We start from the raw sequence: 25,596 nt of genomic DNA, 5'->3' as shown, positions 1-25,596 counted from the left end.
AGATGGTATCAATCTTATAGAATCTTAATATATTCCTAGCTAAGTCATATGGCGTGATTACTTATTTTCATTGGTTTAAGAAACTGATGCAATGAGCAAAAAATTAGGCTTCACATTAGATTTCTCATTAACATTATAGGAACCGAATCGAAAAGAAATTGAATAAAATGTTGACTGCTATGCAGTATACTAATATATATTGAGGAAGAGAGAGTACATTTTAGGCCAAATGAAGTGGCTCAGAATCGTGGCATATGCGCAACCTTGCTAGCATTCGTGGGAAAATAAAAAGGGGCATTCTTGTGAAATTGGACTCTGCTCTCACACTATATATAACAACCCTCACTGCCAAACCCCATTTTAATTTCGTCACCCATTGCTTCTTCTTCTTCTGCAAACATGAGTAAGGGACCTGGACTATTCACTGACATCGGGAAGAAAGGCAAGGGTAAAAACAAAAAAATATCTACTTTATATTCGTGTTTTTACCCCCCCTATTGTCATTTATTTACTGTTTTGATCTGCAGATCTACTTACCAAGGATTACAGCTATGATCAGAAGTTCTCCGTCTCAACTTCCACCGATGCTGGAGTGGTTTAATTATATTTTATATTAGTTTCCTTTATTTATTATTTTCTGTTGAAATATCTTAATTTCGATTGGAAACTATGGAGTGAGAATGTGTGTGGTTGTTTATTTAAGTAGATACTCAAGTTAATCTCTATTAGTAAAATACACCATAATTAACCTGGCCTTTTAAAATAGACCAGCCTTTTTTCTACCACCTAATACCCCTGATTAAATAAAAAAAAATATTATTCAATGTCTTAAAAAAGGACTATTTCGTCATTTATTTTTTTATTTCTATTTATACCCTTCAATCACAACACCACGCACAAAGGAGTTTTTATGTAAATTCAGGGGTAAAACCAAAATCCACGCCTATATTGATATGTACGCGCAGTGTTATCTTGCCATTAATACCCACTTAAATACCATTAATACCCACTTAACTACCATTAATACCGAAGTTCTTCAACTTCCCTCCTTTCTTACGGTTGGGTTTCTTCCGGCAATCGAGATGGTGCATTTGATAATACCAAATATTCATTTTTTAAGTTGTCGATTTCGTGTCGAAAGCACATACAATCTATTTCACCACTTCATTTTTTCTCCTACATTGTGTTACACCCATATTGTTAGCATCTTCTTAAGAATATTTTGTGTGTGTCATCGATCGATTGCCAACCTGCTTTTAGTAAGTAAAATTTGAAAACGCGGATGTTGATTCTTTTTCCTCTAATTTTGTATCGCAATCGAAAAAATTCTTTCACGATAGAGAAACATAAAGTTGAGAAGGATCGAGAATGCTCACCAAAAAATCAAGTTGCTCATCTTTTGCAATTGGATCAAGATCAGAAAATTCGAGATACAACAACGAGACACGACAATTCATCTTTGCGTATTACTTAATTCTCATTTTTTAAGTCTGCCCGCTAACTTAGTTGGTCAAATCATATGGAGTGGTTGCCATAAACCATGTTCTCAAACCCGGGTACCACGACCCCTCAATTTTCGATATATATATACGCATATATGTTTTGTATAGTCGGGTTGGGTCTTTGATTCCTTTTTCTTATCTCTAGATCATTTCTTCCGGAAGTTCGAGAGGCAATTACAAAGGCACAACCGTTTTCTCTGGTAAAATTATGCTAATATTAGTATATGAAAACTTTATGTTGTGGATAGGAAGATATAAATATTTTTATGCCTTTTTTCCTTCCATATTATATTTCCAATCTAACTACCGGGTTCGGATACAAAGAAATGTGTGAACGGCTTTACATTTTGGAGGGTGGAGTTGGTGTGGGAAGGTGTGTAGCATAAAGTTGAGAAGGATCAGAATGCTCAGCTGAAAAATCAAGTTGCTCATCTTTTGCAATTGGATCAAGATCAGAAAATTCAGATACAACAACGAGACACCCACAATTCGCCTTTGCGTGTTATTACTTAATTCTCATTTTTCCTGGCGTCTACTAACTTAGTTGGTCAAATCATATGGAGTGGTTGCCATAAACCATGTTCTGAAACCCAGTGGTACCCTGACCCCTCACTTTTCAGTATATATATACGCACATATGTTTTTATTCAGTGATAAATGATACGTTTTCAAGTTCGATTTCCAATGTTTGTATTATTCTTAGTATCCTTCCAATCTCCTCTGTCTTAGTTGTAGTATTTATCAAGTAGTTTCTAACAGTGGATGATGCTACCATGTTAGTTAGGTTGATGTTATTATTTACCTGTGTAACACAACTGGTTAGGTTCAATTGTTTTCAGTGATTCAACACTCCATTCCTTAAGTGATAGTGTCGAACCCATTACCTAAGGACTTGAAGAGACCTCCACCAATTTGATTTTAGGGGTTTTGATTTAACTTCTTTATACACATATGTTTTTATTCAGTGATAAATGATACGTTTTCAAGTTCGATTTCCAATGTTTGTATTATTCTTAGTATCCTTCCAATCTCCTCTGTCTTAGTTGTAGTATTTATCAAGTAGTTTCTAACAGTGGATGATGCTACCATGTTAGTTAGGTTGATGTTATTATTTACCTGTGTAACACAACTGGTCAGGTTCAATTGTTTTCAGTGATTCAACACTCCATTCCTTAAGTGATAGTGTCGAACCCATTACCTAAGGACTTGAAGAGACCTCCACCAATTTGATTTTAGGGGTTTTGATTTAACTTCTTTAGTAATTCGGTGGTGGGTATTAAGTTCGAATTATTCCAATGGTAATTCGGTGGTGGGGGACAACAGCATGTTACCAATAATTGGGGATACACCTTAATATATTTTATCTGATAGTGGTATCGTAATGAACTGGGGTTTCAGGTCACATATTTCGATTAGCAAGTTGCATATTGTCCCCTGTGGTATTAGAACAAAACCAAGTAGATTACTAGGTTTCAGGTCGATAAGTGTGCCTATTCTATTGGAAGTATATCTTTATAGATTCATATGCTAACGTATTAGAAGCTATTGCAAAAATCTTAAAGTGGGATGACTCATGAATGAAGCCCTATTTGGTGTTTTTTTACATTTTGTATCTTTGTTTTTTATTTGTTCATTCGCATGATATTTATCTATTTTATTGTGTTTTCTTTTGAAATTTGAATACAAATATGAACTTTATCATATGAGATTCTTTATTAATCTATTTACTAATTCTGTTGATTTTCAATTATGGTACTAGCACTGCTATTGTGTCGGCGGAGATTCTTCGAGTTTCACAAGTTGCAAGTGAAAGGGTTGTCGAAATACTCTTCGGTTTGCAAGTTTTCCTCAGCGAGTTCAAAAGTATTCTTCATGAGATGTTGCAGTTTAGAGTATTGTTTCAAAGACCAAGGAGAAGGCCAAGGAAATCCATAGATTAACGGTAATTGCCTTCCTCCATTATTGCTCTGTCGGTATCCTTCTTGAGCTAATGAGGGAATATGATTTCCGTGTTTTTTTTCTTCTTGGAACAATACTAGATTCATTTTTTCAACGTTAAACAATACTCGCAAAATGGTTTTTGGGTTCATCATGCGTGTGGCGTTAGCATATATCAGTTGATTTCCAATCTGCACATTTCTTGCATCGGGTGCATTTTGTTTTTTTTTTACGTCTTAGGTGGCGAACATTAAAAGGATGAATGGCTGCTTGGTCACTGATCTTCAAATATTATCTAGGTCACTACAGATACGATTACTAGGACGACATCCACCTTCACATATTTTTTCAAATGGTTCTGCCACACCAAGGTAAAACTTTCCTCATTTAGATCATTATATAGGATATTGGTTCTTCAAATTTTTAGCACTTTAAGAAACTTGATTATGAATGACATACCTTTTGTTAATTGGTAATTATGTCCATAGTCCAATATCTTTGTTAAGCGCTTCAACAGTAAGCGAAAATCTTGGGAATTCATTAGTCTCAAGAAGGGTACAACATGGGTGTCTGCCATTGTAGTCCGTATCAAGTCAAAGCTAAAACTTGCTACAAACCATTGGAGGATTCTGTAATGGGGTACATTTGGAAGAGAGATGATTCAAAGATACAAGTAAGTTATGCTTCTTTCTCACGAATGTTGTCTTCTGTTTTGCTGGTTTGAGAATCTCATGTCAATTTTTTTTGAGTTTTTGGTTGTTATATGATATTTTATTAGGTAATTAACCGTATTACACAAGGATGAGCTTCAAACTCTTTACAAAATATATCTCATTGGTACAAAGAGATTTTCAATAACTTACCAACAGGTAACGCCTAAAATACAGCACAGTGATTTTTGTATTCTTCCTTTACGAGCTTCACAACCTAATATAGAAATACTGTGCTCATGGATTTGTGTACTATCCTTTGTATATTCGACCACTTTTGAGTCCTACATTTAAAACTTAAGCACCTCCACCTCCACCACCTGCTTCTGTGAGTGAGAGTGGTTTAGTTAGCCTAAAGCAACAATACATATGTAAGAGAAACTCCTGAATGATAGGATTGGAAGTCGATTACTATAAAATTATTCAAAAATCAAACCCGCATTATTTGGTTTCATGTGAATGATTTATACTTAGGCCTTTGCTCATTGTCTACTTGTAGATTCTTGATGGTTTTAGCCGTAGTAGCAGGGAGAATTAGACCTGAGGTTAACTGTGGAAGTTGGTCTATGAGAGTATATGAGCCAAAAAAAAAAAAACATGAGAAAAAAGTCCATACACAAAATAATGATCCGAAAACCCTTAAGTGGCAATTTGAAATTCTTTGATCTTGCTACTCACCGAGCAAGTATGTGTTGTGTTAATGATGGGAAGGCACAAGGCATTTACACACACACCAAAATGCAGAGAGTTGATTTGGATTTTGTAATGCCAGGAAAAAGAAAAGGAGTGATCAGCTAGCTTTAGCTTTCAGCACATATTTCTATATTAAAGAGTAGTTTTATCATGTCTCGAATTCAATATGGCTGTGAAGGGTGAAGTTAAGTCTACAACTATGGCAAAGCAAGTGAAGGAAAAGAAGGTAGCAAAGGCAGCAGCACCAAAGGAGAAGAAATCTACTCCTTCTCATCCACCTTATTTCCAGGTACCCTTTGTTTATTTCTTACCAATTTCTTAAATTTTAGTGTTGGGTTGTTGAGTTATTGATTGGGTATGTTTGGTTTGTGTAGATGATTAAGGAAGCACTGTTGGCTTTGAAAGAAAAGGGTGGTTCAAGTCCCTATGCAATTGCAAAGTACATGGAAGAGAAGCACAAGGCAGTTCTACCAGCAAATTTCAATAAGATGTTGGTCGCTCAAAGAAGAACAATGTTGTGAAAAGGAACACCGGTAAAGGTCAAAGCTTCATTCAAGTTATCCGATGTTTGCTAAGAAAGTTTCAAAGCCCGATGTGAAACCAAGTGAGCCTCGCTAAGAAGAAGGCTGTTTCAAAGGCAAAGGCTTCCTCCCCTCCAAGCATCGAAGAAGGTGGTGAAGAAGCAACCCGTGGAAGAAAACCGAGAAGAAGGTGAAGAAAGTTGGAACACCCGTGAAGAAGAAGTAAGAAAGAAGGTGCAGTGGAAGGCTTGTTCCAAGTCTGTTAAATCTCCTGCTGCTAAAAAAGCAAAACGTTAGATATTAGTTTGGATAATATTATCTTGAGAGTATAAAGACGAGAGGTGTAAACAGAGCAGAACATAACAGTAGTTTTTGTGCCCTTGGCTAGAGTCATGGCTACATCGTTACATCTTGAATCGAGACGTATGTATTCATGGTGGTGGGACAGTCATATTAGCCCAAAGAACTCAAAATGGCTTCAGGAAAATCTTACTGGTATACCCTCTCTGTTTCCTATTCTATCTTTGTCAGTATTATCCATAAATTTATAGATTTGTGAGGTCAATATTTATAGACCAACCATGGCTCCACCTCTAGAACAACGTGGCAGCTTTTGTAATATTTTTCCAGTCATCGCTCTGTAAACAAGAATCATATCCTATCTTACAAATTTGGTATATATTTGTTATCATTTCATATAAGTTCATATAGTTTTAGCTTGATCAATTTCAAAGTTTACTCTTTAGTATGTCTTTCACCCACGTGTGGAACACGTGCATTATTGCTAGTGCATATAATTAATGACTAGTGATTGTTTGATTAATTAGATAATTATGTGGATGCATAGATGTATAGAATGGAATATTTTTAAAACCAGTATGAAAGAGATGGCTGGATTAATGTGGCATTTAGATGTCTTATACATGATTAGTGTAGAAACTGTTTGGTTCTCTCTTAGCCTCCCTCAGAAATTATCCCACCAATTTAATGAAAAAAAAAAATCCCTTTAAAAAATATACAAAAACTAGTCCAAAAAGGTTCAAATTAAAATTTCAACTTAACCTTCAATTCAATCAATTATAAAAGAAAAAACTAAAATATATGACATTCTTGCACAATCCACGCATCCATTTTATTGAAAACTCAATTAAAATCAACAATGCAAAACCCAAATTTATTATTGTATTTTCATAAGGGATAGATTCGAAATTAATACCCAATACCCATCTTCATCCTAATTAAATAAACAAATTAAAATCCACAAACAAAAAATAAAAAAATCAAGGACAGCAGCACCCCAATATCAACTTGCCCCTTTTCAATTTCTGTTTTCAAAAATGGCAAAAACCCAATCCCAAATTCTTTATAGTTTATATCAATTTAAATTGGTGGGATAATTTCTGAGGGAGGCTAAGAGAGAACCAAACAGTTTCTACACTAATCATGTATAAGACATCTAAAGGCCACATTAATCCAGTCATTTCTTTCATACTGGTTTTAAAAATATTTCATTCTATACATCTATGCATCCACATAATTATCTAATTAATCAAACAATCACTAGTTATTAATTATAAGATAAAGAATTGTGATGACAGTTTCATTTATTTAGTCTTTGGCTCCTGTATTTTACTATTTTAAAAGTATTCAGCGTAAAAGTGTAAAACTAAAATGAGGGCCAAAACCATTGATTCGATTCTTTAAATATTAGGTATTTATTGGCCATGTGGTGCCTGGTGTGCAACTTAAAAAAATGAAACTTCAAAGAAATTCTAACTCAAAATTGTAAGAAAACGAAATTTCAATGGAATTTCATGTGAAACTTGCACGAAGGATAAACATGCTATTTAAAATTGAGGAGTGAGATAATCGAAGAAGTTGGGGCCGAACGACGGCTAGATAGTACTTAAATAGTAGGCCAACAACTAGATGACCCGTTATCTTAGTATCTTACTACCAAATAATATCGTTTGGACTTTGGAATTTCGAATAGGTTGAAACTTTGACTCGTGGCAAGGCGTGTGCCTGTCTTTTGACTTGTAAGTTGTAACACGTGTCTCGTCTTTTTGAGAGAGAGAGAGAGCGAAAATCAGAGAGTTAGGGCTGACAATCTTTCGGCCAGCATGGTGGGGTTTTTGTTATCCCTTCATATATTTCACATGAATCAAATTGACTTGACAAGTTTGATTGATTGATTGATTGGATGGCAGGACGCAAGTGCCGTAATTCAGGACCATCCCAAACAACTGAAGTTGTATTCCTACTGGCGGAGCTCTTGCTCCTGGCGCGTTCGTATTGCCCTCAACTTGAAAGGTCCCATTCATTTCCATAGATTATATTAGTTTCCACACAGTATTAGTATTTTTAATTTGTCATCCATCAGCAGTCCATGATCTGATATTATGCATCTCATGTATGTGTGTAACCAAGGGTTGGAGTACGAATACAAGGCCGTCAATTTGTTAAAAGGAGAGCAATTTAGTGAAGGTTGTGTTCAACTCCATATAGCTCTTATTTATCAATAATTATTATTGGGCTCCTACTGAGCGTAAAACCTTGTTGGTGATGGAATCACAGAGTTCACTAAGCTGAATCCAATGGGTTATGTGCCGGCTTTGGTTGATGACGACGTAGTTATTGCCGACTCTTTCGCCATCATACTTGTCAGTCCATACTATCTTATTTCAGTTTTATCTCATTACTTCACTTAATACTGCTCCTCTCTTTCTATTGTATTACTTAAAATGTCAAAGCACCCTCGTGGTTTATGTATCGTTTACGCTTTACAGTACTTAGAAGACAAGTATCCTCAGCATCCACTACTGCCTCAGGATCTTCAGAAAAAAGCCGTAAATCTCCAGGTCAAACTCACTCCACTTCTACTTTATGTTTCTACCCTACCCCTTCACATCAATGATTTATTGTTAATGTTTGTCAGTCGTGTTGTTATAATGGCATTATTCATCATACAAGCTATATGATCACTCCCAAGTTCAAGACCAAACCTTGCATCAAATGGACAGAGACCAAGCGTTCTTCGTACGTCTAGATGCAATCGACTGGTCCCTGCAGAAAGGAAAAAGAATTTCATGTACTTCTTTTCGGGTAGGGAGGATTAGGGAAACCCTATTGATTGCAGCTTTCTCCAGACCTCTGGGAAAAACATATGCTTTGAGAACGGCGAACCTCAAATAATGAAGAACATATTGATTGATGGAAATCCTTGAAATGCTATCGCTGATGGCTATATATATGCGGCTGTTACTTTCTTATACTGTTTTTTAATTTTTCAGTATATTGACTTGGAAGACATGCTATACCTTTTTTCATTTGAAAGACTAATAAAGTTTATAGTCGTATCTAATTTTAGGCTGCAAACATTGTTTCCTCTAGCATACAACCACTTCAGAATCTTGATGTTCTTGTAAGTACTCAATTTCGATTGGGATTAGTCCTTAAAATTTCTTTTATCGGTCTGATGTTCACCCTTTGCTGCATCTCTTCTTTCAGAAATACATTGAGGAAAAAGTGAACTTTGATGAGAAACTTGTTTGGGTTAAGTATCATATTGGGAAAGGCTTCACAGGTATGCCTCTACATCCCTTAATCAACTACTTTTATGATGAATCAATGATCAATCATATTTGGTGGTTGAAGACATTGGTTAAGAGTATAACATAGTAAACATAGTTGCATGCATCAATATATATATATAGTCCCGATCTTAGAAGTATATATTTATTTTAAGTTAAAATAAGTACGTAAGTAAACTATCAACTCTAATTTTTTGTGGGTATTACCTACACACCATAAAGATTATCTCTACAAAATTTGAGCTCATTTGCAAACCTCTAACCTAGTTAAAAATTGCTTTCATCTTTAAAAAAAATCCAGCGGTCCAGAAATGTCGAGTTTTTGCAATCATCTTTTGCTTAGGTTAGAGGTTTTCAAATGATATGCAATTTTATGGTGAGTAGGTCATATCTAAAAAAAATTATAGTTGAATTCATTTTTTAGGTGAAGTTTTACTTGCGTACTTCTAAGATCGGGACTATATATATTGTTTTTGTATAAAGATAATATTAGAGCAAAAACCACTTCGACCTGGTTATTAAGGCCGAGTCCAATGGCTCCCAATTCCCTTAATAGTGGAGACAAACCTGGTGGTTTCTACTCTCTATCCTTATTTTCCTCTCTATATATACCAAGGAATATTGAGGAATAGAGAGTACATTGTACGCCAAATGAAGTGGCTAAGAATGGAGGATAAGAGATTATGTGGGGCGGTTTTGGCTTTTTGAACATTATTTTTCATTGTATATTGTATGCCCGACTAAGTGGTGTAGTATGTTTTGTTTGTTCTTTTTCGTTATCCGCAAGATGAAGGGGCCTAGGATGTTTGTGGATTTCATAGTGCGCCAAACAAACTGGCGTAGCATGTGTGAAACCATTGGACGCTTTAATCTCCTTTGTATCCTTAAAACACTGTTTTTGAGGAATGCTGATACCAAGTAGATAATCATTGGACTCAGCCTAAGAGATTTAAAAGAACATGATCGGATTTTTCAATTTCTCTCCGAAAATGATTAGACTATCCTCATTGGGAATAGGGCAGGGAATCGGGTCGGGTAGACCCGAATTCGACCCGACCCGACCCGATTACCGAATACATTGGGTTCAGGTCAATTTTTATATCCGTTTATGTAATCGGGTCGGATTCGGGTTCGGATATGTCGGATTCGGATATAATTTTTGGGCTTTTTTTGAATTTTTAGTGTTATCCGATCGGGTTAGTCGGGTTCGGGTCGGATTCGGATATAATCGGGTTCGGATTCGGATATTATGAAACTATTCGGATTCGGATATAGCCATATCCGACCCGATCCCTGCCCTAACTGGGAAGATGTTGCGTAGGGAATAACCCTCTTACGGGGTTTCTATTCCTGATGTCTGATCATAATAGAATGGAAGACTTGCTTTCTTGTTGATATAGGGTTATTTTTTCTTTGTTTTTCTTTTGTATAATGTTCTCTCCTAAACCACGATACCGTTATATATGTTTTTTTGGTTTCGGAAATCATCAGCTTCACTCGTTACTCATTAGTTGTGGCCTCTATTCCCAAAATGGACTGGACCAAACACATAGACTTGGTATCATAGGCTTATTCATTGTACATGCTGGCTAATCCATGCTACCAAACAGAGCCTTAGGCTTCCACAAGACAACATTTGGAGAGAAAGATGTAACATTTTTGCGATCTTGTTATTATTTAGCTAGGACTCAATTTTATTGTCTATTTTTTACCTTCTTTTGATCAATGGAATTTCCACCAAATAGAAGAATCCCATGGCGAGACTACAAATATCCACTATGTCAATATGTCAAATATCCACATCAACGTTGACAAACTCAGTCCAAAAAGGGATATAGTGATCCAACATCAGACTGTTAGATGTGTGTATATAATTGTGTTATCATGGGGAACCGTATAAGATGTAAAGTTTACCCCACCAATCTAAAAAATAACCTTCCCATGGGGATCCAAATGGCAAGTAATAACTATTAGCTTCTAAACTGAATGGAGAACTCCCCACCTTGGTGATATAAGTTGGTAAAAGGCTCGGGCGTCACTTGGAGTCATGAGTGAGTTTAAAACAAGCTTCACGTGGAGTCACGGATGAGTTTAAAATAAGTCCGAACATCACTCCAAGTGACCCCCCTCCCCCTCTAAAGATGGATGCAAGTCCAAGTGACACCCGAGTTTTAAAAATCCAAAATTGTAAATCTTCATTGGAAGTGTCAAATTTGTATACATTAGTGTGTAGCGAGAGTTGTTAAATCCTAATGGCACCTGTGTGGGAGATGTAATCCCCCCCCCCCCCGAGATGCTCTTATGCTAATTTTCTGTAATTATTTTTATGAACATTTTTCGTATTTGGTCATGTTTCAGCACTTGAGAAGCTATTAGAAGGCTATTCTGGAAAATACGCTACTGGAAATGAAGTATATCTGGTTTGAACCCCCTCGTCTCCCTCTTTTTATGTTTTTGTTTTATTATGTAGACGAAAGTATCAAACACATAATACTATACAAATGGTTAAATGTGAGGAAGAGAAAGGGGAAACTGGAATAGTATGTTAAGGACTCCACAGCATGGTTTTTTGTCCTCTTTACCTTTTATATACTTGTTACTAAAATTGGACTGCAAAGCTATGATTAATTCTGATAAGTTTTCAAAGTCTATTACTTATTCTGATAATAAAAATTTGATTTAGTGACTGACTGTTAATTGCAGGCAGATTTGTTTCTGGCACCTCAAATTCATGCAGCTGTAACACGCTTTGGACTTGATATGGTCATTATCCTTAAATTTGATTCATTTCAAGATTATGTGATTTGGTTTATGATTTATTTTTGTATGTGCTTATGGTTTCCGTGTTTAGTATTAACTATTTAATAGGGGCGTTTGTGACTTGCATCAATTTTACCCTGAAATTTGTGTTTTATTTTGTAAAACTGGAGTTTATCACCATTTATTAATTGTTATTGCTGTTTTACCAATCAAATCAATCACTTTGTGTGTTTAAGTACATATCACGTCTTTTGCTGTTTTGTGTAAATGTTCTCTTCGGTCCTCTTCAATCCGGAGCCTCTTCTTCCAAAGGATATGGATTTTGTCAGCCCCTTTGCTTCACCCAGACAAGTGACTCTTATGCATTCTCTAAATATCAAAACTATGCATTATGCCTTGTCAACTTGATTATTCTAATTGTAATATACAGAGATGCATTTCTGGTGAGTTCAAGGTCTCACAAGTCTTTCTTCTTTCCTGTGCAGTCTCAGTTCCCTCTTCTATCAAGACTCCACGAGGCTTACAATGAGCTACCACCTTTCCTAGCTGCTGTGCCTGAAAGGCAGCCAGATTGCGTGAAAACCTAAGTTTCATTTTATTACAAATGATGGTTTGATGTTGCTGGAGAACTTTCATGAACTGTTCACTTTCGTAATCTAGCCCCCATGAAAATTCTGCACTACCAAATGAGAATGTGAGAAAAGTTTCATGTGATATCAAACACACGCTTTATTGTATATGTATATAAGATGGATATGTTTGTTTGTTTGTTTATTTTATTTTGCTTTTCTTTAGTGTTGATTAGATATTTGGAAATTTTAGATAGGCGGTATGTGGCATCTTGATCATCCGTGGAGATGAGCAGCTTCTAGCCTTCTATTATGCTTTGAGATGCTAACTTGTCAGGGGTCTATGATATATTTCCAAAAACAGGTTGATTGATCAGTTGATCAATTATTGAATATCATAAAATGGTGAATCTACCTTTTTGTATTGTTGTAATGAACAATTGTATTATTTCATATTATGTGGTATTGTAGTATTGGGTTGTTCCAAGTTTGTGCGCTGAAGTGAGTATGATGACATAGTATTATTTAGTTGTCTTAGTAGGCACATATTTTGCTGATATATCAGAAAGCATGAAAGTTTCATAATATCAGAAATATCAATTTTTGTGTAGCTCTGATATGGTTACTTCTTTCATTCCGATTATTTGATCAAGTGCAGACGTCAAGAAGCTTTGTAAATGCTTGGGGGTAAAATTAACCAAGCACTACGCATGAACATTAAAGAGCAAACACCAGCCCCAGGTTACCGTTATAAAACTTCAAAACGCTTTGGTACAAAGCATAGTTTTGTCGTCATTTGAGCTATGCTGTCAAAGGCACTGCATTATAATCAGCGCTCTTTCCACAGAAAACTTGTAAACTTGAAAATATATAATACCAAAACAGGAAAGAGGCTAATAAGACATTACGGGTAATGCTAGAGCATGCTGTCTGGAGGTTCAAATGACGCCGAAGCAGAAAGTAACCTTACTTCTCTAGGTGACAGTCCCACCATAAAAACACAGAATCTGTGAAAGTGCGGCCACAAACACAGGGACAACAAAAGTTGTTCCATGAAGAAATCATGAGGATGAATCATTGATTCCTTGTTCCTCATTCGGATACTTCCCATCACTTCGGAGCCTATCCCTCCTTCTGTAAACGATCTTAAATTATTAACCCCCACCATGTCTAAAACAATCCCGCATGTCCTTATACACTGCTCCCAAAAGGACACTTACCAACACTAACATTTGCAAGAATTAGCCAAAAATCTACCTGGCAAGGATTTCACACAATTTAGAATAATGAATAATATAGCGTAAAATACTGAATGAGAAAATAGCCAAACTATTGATTACATCTGGCAAGAATTGCAAAGTTGAACGAACTATATCTTGGACTATGCATGTAAACAACTGAATAGCATGTAAAGCAACAAAGTTTTTTCAGCAGAAACAATCTGAAGGATTTATAGCTAAAAACAATATGTAAAAACGATGGTTATCCATACCATATGATGCACCACCAAACCATCGTTGGCTCTGGCATAACCAAAGAGTTGCTAAATCCATCCTTAAAGGATTTATTGAGGCACCAAGCATCTTTCCAGAATCGGACCTTATCACCTTTCCTAACGAAATTGGTGGCGTTTTCTTTAGACTTGCTCATGCTAGCAAGACTGTCGTGCCAAAAGCTGCAGCCTTAGGTGTCTAGGCTAGCCTCCTAGGGTCAGATTTTGATCTTTCATGTGTAGTAGAAGACTTCTAGCAACCACCTGTCATCTTTCCCCAACCGAATGTAGTTCAAACTTCAAATGGAGCACTTGCGCAACTGTCACTCTTTTCAAATGCTGAACCACTTGAAAATTGTAGAAATAATGTGAACTCACTAATTCAATATCATCAAAGACCCAATTGAAGTAGAGCTATAAGAATTTACATCGATAGGATTACGAGCATACTAGATACAAACATTAAGGATAAACTCTTCAAGACGTTACCAAATTAAGAATGCAGTTTGACCTAGAATGACTTCTTCACCTATTACATCTACGGATGAAACTAAAAAGAATGACATCTTTACCCAAAAGATTGGATGGTACAGTTACATTGTCCATTCTAGTAAAGTATCGGAAATTGGTTTCATGTTCTATAGTAAACAAACAATATCCTATCGACCTCTACAAATTTCAAATTTGCAAGGAACGAGCGCCTGCCCATATGACTATACTGAGTGACTAGGGAAACGATTTTTACCTCGACCCTTAAACCTTACTATAGAGTATAGACTCTACTAGAGGAACAACCTTACATTTCTACTGTCACGTGCCTAGGCCCAGAGTTTGTCCTCTACCTTTATATGATATAATATACATCAATAAAATATTACTTAACTGAAAAACAAAAAATAGAAAAAAGAGCTACTGCATGTAAGGGAAATCACTTCTAGATTACCACCCAACAGTCAACACAACCCATCCATGCATTCAATAGTATGTCAAGGTCTGGGCGTCTGGCTATAGTAGCGACATAGCATCCAACTCCTTTGGGATCGAAACTCTGGTAAGTACACTAAACATACACAATTACACATCTATATGTAAACCGAAAATCTGCTTTTTTGTCATTTAACAGTTCACACCCTATCACCATAGCACTTAAAGAGTTAAAGTTACTCTTATAAGAAATCCTCCAGTGTATAGTGTATACTGTATACACCACAGAATATGTTGGACCTTTTGTGTTTGAGTGTGTGTATGTGTGTGTTTGCTCACTGCAGAACATGTTGTCAGTAACCAAATCTTTTTGTGTGTGCCCACTCGTGTGTTTTGGGTTGGGGTATCCCGTGACGACTCACCCAACTCCACCCTAACTTAAGATTAAAACATCTGGCGTAGTCGTTATCCTTCCCAGGCTAGGCCCCTGTCCAATGAAAATAGGCTGGAAAAAAATCTAATGAGTAGTGCTTTCAGCAGCTATGTGAGTCACCCAAGGTAAATTATTTGATCAAATCCAATTCTGCTTGCTAAATTCAATCTTGTGAAACCAGACTTGCTGATTACAATCAACTAAGATTGAATTTTAATAGAACCCCAAAAGTTAACGATTAATCAGATGTTCAAATTTCAAAGTTATGACACCAAACCTTAAAAACCCCAAAAGTTAACGAATTATCAGATGTTCAAATTTCAAAGTTATGACACCAAACCTTCTTTTCGCCACAGGCCTTCCCCTTTTTGCCTTTCTTCCACACTGTGTACCTTTGTCGACAATGTTACTCCATCTAAAAGTTCTTTTATACCAACCTAAGCGTAACCCGAACACATCGTCTTTTTGGTAGTTGAAGGAAACACCTACGTAATCCTACAAACTATGAAATCAAAAGAAAACATAGCATATGAGCGCGTATCTAGAAACCTTAATTAGATATTGATTTTTAAATAATCCCCTAGAAGTCATATATCAACTATATATTAAGTATACATGTGAACCGAATGAAATTGTAACGTGGTGTTCATAACAACGCATAAATGTGTTATAATAATATATACCTTCTTTTGGCATGTGTTTTCTGAATGGTCAAAAGATTCTTAACTTTGTATCCTGAAATAAAAATATCCTCAAAAGATATTGGCTCTGTTTTGAAAAAGAAACAAGTTTTTTATTTTTAAGAAAGACCTTTATATGTTGAAGAAATCACAAAAGAAGCAGAAGAACGAGAAGGAGGAGGAGAAGTTATAAACTAAATGTCATAATCTAGCGTTCTCAAATGACATTCATCATACAACGCTTTGTAATAAAAAAAACTGCCAGTCAAAAGATAATACCATTGCAACGAAATCAAAACAAAAGAGCTAATAACGCATGGATCGGAATATTTAAAAAAAAAACATTTAGAGAAAACCTAATTACATAATAATATTTTTTGTAAAACAGTTTTCGGTATAAATCAAATTATTGTAAGCTTACAGTATAACAGTTATAAATGTCATAATCCAGCGTTCCCACAAAGATATTTATCACTCTTAAAACATGAAAAAAAAGAAAGAAAATGTTTTGAAAATGTTTTAGTGATTTTGTAAGAAAACAATGAGTGGAAATATTACAGGACAGTTAAGAATTGTCTGTTATATATAGGAAAGATAATCAGTTGTTGGTATCCAGCAGCAACGCCAATATGTATCAGTTTTTGGTATCCAAACCTTCTTTTCACTACAGGCCTTCTCCGTTTTGCCTTTCTCCCGCGCTGTCTCCTCTTTTCGACAATTTGATCCATCTAGTAGTTCTTATATACTTAGTGTAGTAGAAGGTGGCTTCGAGAACCACAAAGACAATATTAGTGTGTTAAGGAAACACGTATATAAATCGTACAAACTATGAAATCAAAAGAGAATATAGCATATGAGTGTGTATCTAGAAACCTACTTTCAACAAAAAATCGATTTTAAGTAAGGCCATAGAATTCAAATATCAGTATATACTATGTATGCAGGCAACCTAGTGAAATTACAAAATGGTGTTCATAACAGCATAAAGTGTGTTATGATAATATATATGTCTATTGTTTACTTGTTTTTTAAATGTTTTGTAGATTCAAAACTTTAAAACTTGGCCACACTTTGTATCCTTAGAAATATCCTCAAATGATATTGGCACTGTTTTGTAAACAAAAACCGATGTTTTTTTAAACAAAGACTGTACATTAAACAAGTTTAAATAAAAGAAGAATTTATATTTTTTACATTAAAGAAAAGAAAATAAAAAAATACACGGAATGTCATAATATAGCGTTCCCATATAGACATTCATCATACAGTTAATAAAACATTTTGCAATCGTAAAAAAGCTATCAACCAAATGTCATAATCCAGCGTTCCCAAAGGATTGGTCACTTATGAAAAGTAAATTTTATAATTTAAAAAATAATGGTTTTGAAAAGGTTTTAAACGTCAATAAAGATAAATGTCATAATCCAGCATTCCCAATAAGACATTTATCACTTTAAAAAAAAATGAAAGGTTTTGAAAAGGTTTTACAGATGAGTCAGAATTTTTTTTTTTTTTTTTTTGGAAAGTTAGAAGACTTGGTTTTCTTCCTATATGGTATCCAAAAAACAAAACCAATATCTTCAGAACATATAAAACAAATACAAAGCGTGGTTTTAAGAGAAACGCAAAGTCCAATTATAGCCTAAGATAAACGCAATGCCCATAAGCCCATAAACCCACTCGAGTCCCCAAAAAGACAAAATTGGTTTAAAAATGAAAAACATCAAAAAACAAAAGAATGGAAAACAATGAGGGACCACTTAGAAAACATAGCGAGGAAAGCAAATGTAAGCATACGAGTATGCGACTCTAAAACCGAGAAAAAGTATATAACTTGAAAAAGAGTCAACTGCTGTAGGAAAAACAGAACACACTGAGGAATGATAAGTAAACTGATGAACCTTAACCGCGAGCATGTATACGATTCCAATCTAGAGGCCTTGTCGGAGTCCAAACCTTCTTTTCACTACAGGCCTTCTCCATCTACCCTTTTCGACAATTTTGATCCATCTAGCAGTTCTTTTATAAGAACCAACGCATCGTCTTTATATTACTACTGTAGTAGAAGTTGGGGTTGTTAAGGAAACACATATATAATCGTACAAACTATGAAATCAAAAGAGAATATAGCATATGAGTGTATCTAGAAACCTACTTTCAACAAGAAATTGATTTTAAGCAAGGCCCTAGAATCATATATCAGCATATAGTGTGTATGCAGGTGACCAAGTGAAATTACAATATGGTTTCATAACAACGTAAAGTGTGAGATGATAATGTACAATGTCTCTTGTTTACTATCTATTTGTTTTTTGTATCCTTAGGATTATCCTCAGAAGATATTGGCTCTGTTTTGAAAAAGAAACAGTTTTTTTTAGACTTTTAAGACAAAGACATTGTACACTAAACAAGTTTTGATAGAAAAAGAAAACGACATTAAAAATTTTCTTTTTATTTCTTTAGAAGAAAAGAAAGGAAAAAAGAGAGTTATAAACGGAATGTCATAAACTAGCGTTCCCAAATAGACATTCATCATATAGTTAGTAAAACGTTTTGTGGTCGCAAACTGGATTGTAAATGAAAATAAATGATAAAGTTTTTTCTAAAACAGATTTTGGTATGAAACAAGTTTTGAAAAAGATGTATTGTCAACGTTTTGCAAGCAAAAAGAAAACATCATTAAAGATAAATGCCATAATCCGGCGCTCCCAAATAGACATTTATCACTTTAAAAGTTTAAAGAAACATGAAAAAGGGAAAGTGAAAAGGTTTTACTGATTTCGTAAGAAAAAAATGGGTCAGGAAATATTTTGGGACAGTTAGATGACTTAATTTTTTGTGATATATAGGAAAAGAAATCAGCTGATGGTATCCAAATATAAAGCCAGTATCTTCAGAATATATACCAATTTAAAACCCTAATTTAAGTTAAGTACAAAACGTGTTTCTTACAGCAAAACATTCCAGAACTCAGTAATCTCAAATTATATATAGTTTGGTAACACACTAACACTGGAAATCAACTGTTGAACAGAATACAACATATTGATAATTGAACAAGGTAACTGGACTTGCCGTTAAACACATTACTCAGGAAATTAAATCGTGAAGTTTAAATGACAAATCATTAGATCATACTATTACTCATGATTATTACCAACAGGAAATTATATTTTCAATGGAGAAACTATATAATAGGGCAATAGAAAGCAATTACGAAGAAGGTAAAAAAACAAAAAACTGAAAAGAGAAGAACTAGAGAAACTTGTATTGTTTTCCTGTTGATCATTCCTAAGAATTCTCGACTTGTTCTAGTATTTATAATGACTTGGGGTTTAAACACATTACACTTAGTCAATAGAGTGTTTTCAATTGTCATGAAGTTTTAATGAGTACTCGATTAACAACATTATTATTATTAATTAAGTTAACCCTAGAATTTCTAATGAGTTGGAAGAATTGAAAACAATAATTGAGACCATACCTCGTTGTTGTTGTTGGTATTTTCCTTGCTGCACTTTCTCCGCTTGAGCACTTTATTTGTGACTCAATTTACTCGAGCCCTTTTTAATTATTAGGATATACGGTCGGGTAGGAAATTGATTTTAAGTAAAACCCTAGAACTCATATATTAGCATTTATTAGTAAAGTGTGTTAAGATAATATATACCGTCATTTGTTTACTATCTACTTGTTCTCTAAATGGTCACTAGAATGTTAACTTTAAGTCCTGGACACCCTCTAATTTGTATCCTCAAAAGATATTGGCTCTGTTTTGAACCAAACACAGATTTTTTTAGAAAAGGATCTTGTACACTAAACAAGTTTAGATAAAAGAAGAACACACCATTGTAGTTTTTTATTTTGGAAAAAAATAAAAGAAAAAAGAGAGAAGTTACAAACAGAATGCCGTCATAAACTAGCGTTCCCATACAGACATTCATGATATATTTTTAAAAACGTTTTGTAGTCGTAAAAAGATGCAGTAAAAAAATTAAATACCAAATGTCATAATCCAGCGTTCCCATACAGACATTCATGATATATTTTAAATACAGGTTTTGTAGTCGTAAAAAGATGCAGTAAAAAAGAAAATACCAAATGTCATAATACAACGTTCCCACAGACATTGGTGAGTGGTGACTATGGAAAAAGAAAATTATATAAACATCATTAATGATAAATGCCATAATCCTGCGTTCCCTAAAAGACATCCATCACTTTAAAAAACATGAGAAAAGGAAAGTTTTTGAAAATGTTTTACTGATTTTGTAAGATAACAATATGAGTCTGGAAATATTTTGAGACAGTTAGAAGACTTATATTTATTGTTATATATATATATAGGAAAAGCCAATATCTTCAGAATTTATATACCCTAATTTCTGTTAAATACAAAACGTGTTTTCAACTCCAAGACATTCATTGAAGATTGTATTCATCTCAAAGTATACAACTTCTAGAACTCAGTAATCTCGAAGTATAGATTAGTAACACTGAAAATTAAGTCTTCAACAGAATACATCATATTGAAACAACGTAACCTACTTTAACAATTAATCATATTGCTCAGTAAATAAACTGTGCTTCTCTTCTAGAACTAAAGACAGCGGAAATCACCTAGAAATCTGTGGCACAGAGTCAGGATAGTTACAAAACTCAATCACCTACTTCTTTGTTTGGTGTTTGGCAAACGATAAATGAATTTAAAACGATTTCAGAAATAAGAAGACGTATTTTAAAAAGTATACCTGCGCCAAAACACTCGATGACTGAAAAGCACTTTGGAGCTCCTGCTAAAAATCTAAAGAGAGGTGCTTCCAACGGTGAAGTGTGTCACACCCGAGGAAAATTTACATGATCAAGTTCGACTCCGTTTGTTAACTTCAATCTCCTGAAATCAGAGTGGTTCTGACATATTATTGTGTTTGCAACTTCAATCCCGCATTCGAAGAAAGAGACCTTGTGACATTCTTCATGATTGTGTTGCTGTTGCTCTCAATTGTGACAATACTAAAAACGGATTAAAAAGTGTTTTCAATTTTTAGGGTTTATGAAGTCGAGTACTGGATCAATCAAGGACAATCTGCAATAAAGATTACTTATCTATAAAAACAATAAAAGGTACCAGTCCAAGACCACAAACGCTGGATCTAAGGAAAAAGCCACAAACAAGGTCCGAAAAGGGGGTAAAAGATTCAGTGTGAAAAACCATCTAAACCCATCTCCTGTACTTTTCCAATCTTCAACTTGAATTACTAATCAACCCAATCAACCCCCTATAATGTTTTACTCAAGTCCATATTACCATTCCCAATGAAATCTTATCTTGATGTAAAGCTCTCCATAACAAACAAACATAAATGCAAATACCAAAAACGTGGCGGTTTAAAAATGAGAAAATTTTCAACAGTTTAAAAGACACTTACAAATTCAGGGAGTCCAAAATTCTGCTAAAATAATTGGCAACCGATAGCTGCACTAAAAAACCTTAACGTCAAGCTTCTAAACAACGCCAGTCTAGTAAGCCGACAAACCCAATGCCCACTTCCTTGAATTGAGCAGTTCCAATCAAATAAGAAAGAATTTTAGTAAAACTTTAAATTAAACGATTAATCAAATATTTAAAGTTACGAACATAACATACCAAAACTACACCACAGGATAACTCCAGCTTGCTTTGACACATAATCAACACCTAAAAAACTTGTCCCCGAATTCCGAGAGTTGGTCATTTGCTCCTTTACATCCTTCCTCTTACGGATCTCAGACAGTAGGGTAGCAGTTTACGACCCTCTAACAGTAATGAACTGAGGCAAGCAAACCTAAAAAAGCTCCTAATGAATACCATTAAATTATACAAGGAAGCCATAAAATCAACTCAATCTACCAAGGAAATGAACTTACTCTTATAAAATATCCTCTAGTGTATACACTGCAGAATATGTTGGATTCATTTGTGTTTATGTGTGTGTGTGTGTATTTTGTTTTCTTTTTTTCTTGTTTGTTCACTGTAAAACATGTTGCCAATAATTAAAATCATTTGTGTCTGCCCACTCATGTGTTTTGGGTTGGTGAATGCTGTGACGACCCACCCAACTCAACCCTAACTTTGGATTAGAACGTTTGGGGAAGTCATTATCCTTCTCAGGCTAGGCCCCTGTCCAGCATACATACCAGATGCCATGGCTCCAAAAAGGCAGAGCATAGTGGCTATGTAGCCCATGACACCTCCTAGTAACGAAGGATGCCACAAACCACCCCACCTGTGCAAAAGATATAACTTAAGAGATTCGTACGAAAATGAAAGAGCAAACACAAAATCTAAGCTAGTTTTCAACCACCGACCTCGAAAGCCATTGGTACAAAGTAGAGATTTGTCATCATTTGCAGACTGCATGTCTTCAACGTTACTGAACGTTGTGGGATTCGAAACTACCATTAACATGACAAAACAAGAAAATCACACAAAAAAAATGTATAATCCACACAGATTTTATTTAACTAAGACATTATTTGAAGAATATTCTATCCCAAAAAATATTTAACCGAATTAATAATAAAAAATCTTATTTACAGTCCCCAAAATGACTAAAGTAAATAAAATTAATAACTAACAAAACTATCTCAAAGCAAAGTAGGTTTAAAAATGAAAAAGTCAAAAAACAAATTAATAAAGGAAAGATGTGTGACAACTTAGAAAACATAGCGAAGAAAGCGAAAGTAAGCATACGACTTAAAACCAAGAAAAAGCAATAACTTGAAAAACAGTTAACTGCTATAGGTAAAATAGAACACATGGCAGAAAAATACATATATGAAAAACTGAAACACCTTTTACAATGAGAATCTGGAATTGTCCTTACCTTTAAAGTGCCAGTCTGAGACCACAAACACCAGATCTAAAGAAAAGTCAAAACAAGTCCAAAAAAGTGCCCAAAATCTTCACTGCTTAAACAACCACACAAGGACAATCTGCTGATTTTTGTCCTCTTTCAGATCCCAACCTATCTTCTGTGCTTTTTCATTCTTCAACTCGTATTATTAACCAGAGCCCCGTAATCCATTCCGAAAGGACATTTATCCAGATGTAAAGTGTTATAAAACAAACAAACACAAATGCAAATACCACAAATGTGTAAAAAAACTAATGGAGGTTTCGAAATGAGAACACTAACAACAGTTTAAAAGGTGCATTCTGGGAGTCTGAAACTCTGCTAGAATGGCTTGTCCGTAATGATAAGATCATAGGACCAATACCTGAACTAGAGAACCTTAACATTGGGTGTCTATGAGATTTCAAACTTGTAAGTATTACAGAACAAAGAAACATAAATGCAAATGCCACAAATGTGAAAACAAAATGGAGGTTAAGAAATGAGAAAACTTACAGCAGTTTAAAAGACACTTATAAAATCTGGGAGTTCAAAATTTTTCTAGAATGGATGTTTAAAATTTTATTAGCAATCAGCAACTAAACTGAAGAACCTTAACTTCGAGCATGTATATGATTCCAATCTAGTAAAGCTGACACAAAATCTACAAGAAGATCTAAACCACCCAGACAAGGCCAATGTCCACTTCCCTGAAATAGAACAGTTTGAGGGAAAAACTTAGCATCCGCAACAGTTTCCCATACCTCACAAAAATCTCAGCGACATATTACATGTACAGGTGTGAACCAAGGTTTAACAACATAAAATAACTGATTAGATCATTAGAGTGTTTGCCAATACTCATATATCTCTTACTAGTTATCACATACTCTGCCCTAATCTATCGGACCTCAAGCATATTATTGGTACTTTGCCTCTTCTTTATTAATCACAGCCTCAATAGAAAGAATATAGTTTCATCTAGCCCTAACCATTGACACTTGTGGTTGTCTTCTCTGTCCTTTGAAAAAATTATAACTAAATAAACACACTGAAAATATCAGAAACAAAAACATAATTTACAAAGTATACCTGTGCTGAACACTCGACGCAATCAGTTTGAGGTCCCGCTGGAAAAAATCTAATGAGTAGTGCTTTCAGCGGCTAAGTGAGTCACCCAAGGTAAATTTATTTGATCAAATCCAATTCTTCTAAATTCAATCTTGTGAAACCAGAAGTGTTTACACATTTTTGCTTGCCGATTACAATAAACTAAGATTGAATTTTAATAAAACCACAAAAGTTAACAATTAATCAGATGTTCAAACTTCAAAGTCATGACACCAAACCTTCTTTTCGCCAGAGGCCTTCCCCTTTTTGCCTTTCTTCCACACTACGTCCCTTTGTCGACAATGTTACTCCATCTAAAAATTCTTTTATACGAACCTAAGAGTGTTACTCCATCTAAAAGTTCTTTTATACGAACCTAAGCATAACCCGAACCTAAGCATAACCCGAACGTATCAATTGAGAAAAATTTACAAGCGCTGAGAATACCTTGGCAACCAACTTCATGAAGTGGGAACCAAAAACAATGAAAAAAGTACTTTCTTAACGTTGAAACAACGATGAGTTGATTGTCAAGTGAAGTTTCTCCACGCCCCTCATGCGATGAATCCTTCCATAGAAAAGTTCACAAGCGTGGAGAATACCATGGCAAACAACTTTAAGAAATAGGAACCAAAAAGCAGTGAATCTTTCCTTAGAAAATTCTCTACACCCCCCACGCGATGTAGAGAGATTTCTCTACACCCCCCACGCGATGAATCTTTCCTTAGAAAAATTCACAAGCGCCGAGAACACCTTGACAAACAACTTTATAAAGTAGAAACAAAAACAGTTGAGAAATTTGGAGTAGACCAAATTTTAAAATGCGAACATTCTTCATGTTGAACCAAAGAAGATTGTCAAGTGAATTTCTCCACACCATTCACACGGTGAACTCTTCCTTAGAAAAATTCACAAACGTGGAGAATACCTTGGTAAACAACTTTATTTATGAAGCAGGAACCAAAAACAGTTGAGAATTATATAATGGAGCGAATTTTAAAGACCGATTCACATTTTGGAAAAAAGAACTTCTTTGAAGTTGGAACACCGTTAATTGCCAAGAGAGATTTCTCCACGCCCCTCACGCGATGAACTCTTCCTTAGAAAAATTCACAAGCGTGGATGATACCTTGGCAAATAACTTTATGAAATAGGAAAAAAAAACAATAGAGAATTTTGGAGTGGAGCGAAATTTAAAAACCGATTCACATATGAGAAAAAATAACTTCCTTGATGTTGGAAGTTGGAACAACATTGATTGCCAAGAGAGATTTCTCCACGCCTCTCCCGTGATGAACTCTTGCTTAGAAAAATTCACAAGCGAGAAGAATACCCTCACAAACAACTTTAATAAGTGGGAACCAAAAACAATTGAGAATATTGGAGTGGAGCGAATTTTAAAAAGTGAGTCACATTTGAGAAAAAAGAACTTCTTTGACATTGGAACAATGTGTTGGGGTTTATATCAATAGCAATCGATTCCCCACTACACAGATAATTTGTATGAACACAACTCAACTCTAGACAAATTCTAAATATCAACTACAACCTATACTAACATGCCCAACTTCATTAAACAACTATTAACAAATGATAATAATGTAAAAAGAATAAAGCAAAACCACAACACAAAGATTTTACTGAGTGGTTCGGTTGATGGTGCCTACTTACAAGAGCTAGTCCTTTATAAAGTGGGAAAGAAGATTACAATCTCTCATTTCGGTCTCACTTTACTTAGATCACTCTTATCTCTTTACAGGGTTGTATCACTGTAAATATTATCTCTCAATCTTGAT

At 34.9% G+C, this 25,596-nt stretch overlaps 2 protein-coding genes and 1 long non-coding RNA gene across 5 annotated transcripts; 2 read left to right on the top strand and 1 right to left on the bottom strand.

The window, feature by feature from the left end:
- Window positions 1-222: 222 nt before the first annotated feature.
- Window positions 223-12,491, top strand: LOC147521627 (glutathione S-transferase zeta class-like). 2 transcript variants are annotated; one of them, XM_086577539.1, is made up of 11 exons: window positions 223-448; window positions 528-595; window positions 7,575-7,677; window positions 7,795-7,851; window positions 7,942-8,027; window positions 8,154-8,225; window positions 8,735-8,788; window positions 8,875-8,950; window positions 11,316-11,377; window positions 11,661-11,720; window positions 12,203-12,491. In XM_086577539.1, exons 1-11 carry the CDS (start codon window positions 400-402, stop codon window positions 12,302-12,304), a joined length of 789 nt encoding a protein of 262 aa, XP_086433665.1. In that variant the 5' UTR covers window positions 223-399; the 3' UTR covers window positions 12,305-12,491. The 2 variants fall into 2 exon arrangements, with proteins under 2 accessions (XP_086433665.1, XP_086433722.1); XM_086577596.1 differs by lacking the exons at window positions 223-448; window positions 528-595 and adding an exon at window positions 7,227-7,490.
- On the top strand, window positions 4,930-5,364 carry LOC147521628 (histone H1-like). The gene is made up of 2 exons (XM_086557371.1): window positions 4,930-5,132; window positions 5,218-5,364. Exons 1-2 carry the CDS (start codon window positions 5,010-5,012, stop codon window positions 5,362-5,364), a joined length of 270 nt encoding a protein of 89 aa, XP_086413497.1. The 5' UTR covers window positions 4,930-5,009.
- Window positions 12,492-13,907: 1,416 nt separating the features above from the next.
- LOC147521626 (uncharacterized) lies at window positions 13,908-24,211 on the bottom strand. Of its 2 annotated transcripts, XR_015204611.1 has the most exons (6): window positions 22,682-24,211; window positions 22,164-22,250; window positions 21,463-22,081; window positions 21,245-21,366; window positions 20,567-20,709; window positions 13,908-14,125 (listed from the first exon to the last, which is right to left on the bottom strand). It is a non-coding gene; the product is annotated as an uncharacterized LOC147521626 (long non-coding RNA). The 2 variants fall into 2 exon arrangements; XR_015204591.1 differs by lacking the exons at window positions 13,908-14,125; window positions 22,682-24,211 and having other exon boundaries at window positions 20,363-20,901; window positions 21,463-21,640; window positions 21,723-22,081; window positions 22,164-22,449.
- Between the last annotated feature and the right edge of the window lie 1,385 nt (window positions 24,212-25,596).

Source organism: Coptis chinensis, chromosome 1 (assembly GCF_015680905.1).
Source record: "Coptis chinensis isolate HL-2020 chromosome 1, ASM1568090v1, whole genome shotgun sequence".
Classification (NCBI taxonomy): domain Eukaryota; kingdom Viridiplantae; phylum Streptophyta; class Magnoliopsida; order Ranunculales; family Ranunculaceae; genus Coptis; species Coptis chinensis.
Note: the sequence above shows the minus strand (reverse complement) of the source record. Positions and strands in the feature narration are given on the sequence as shown.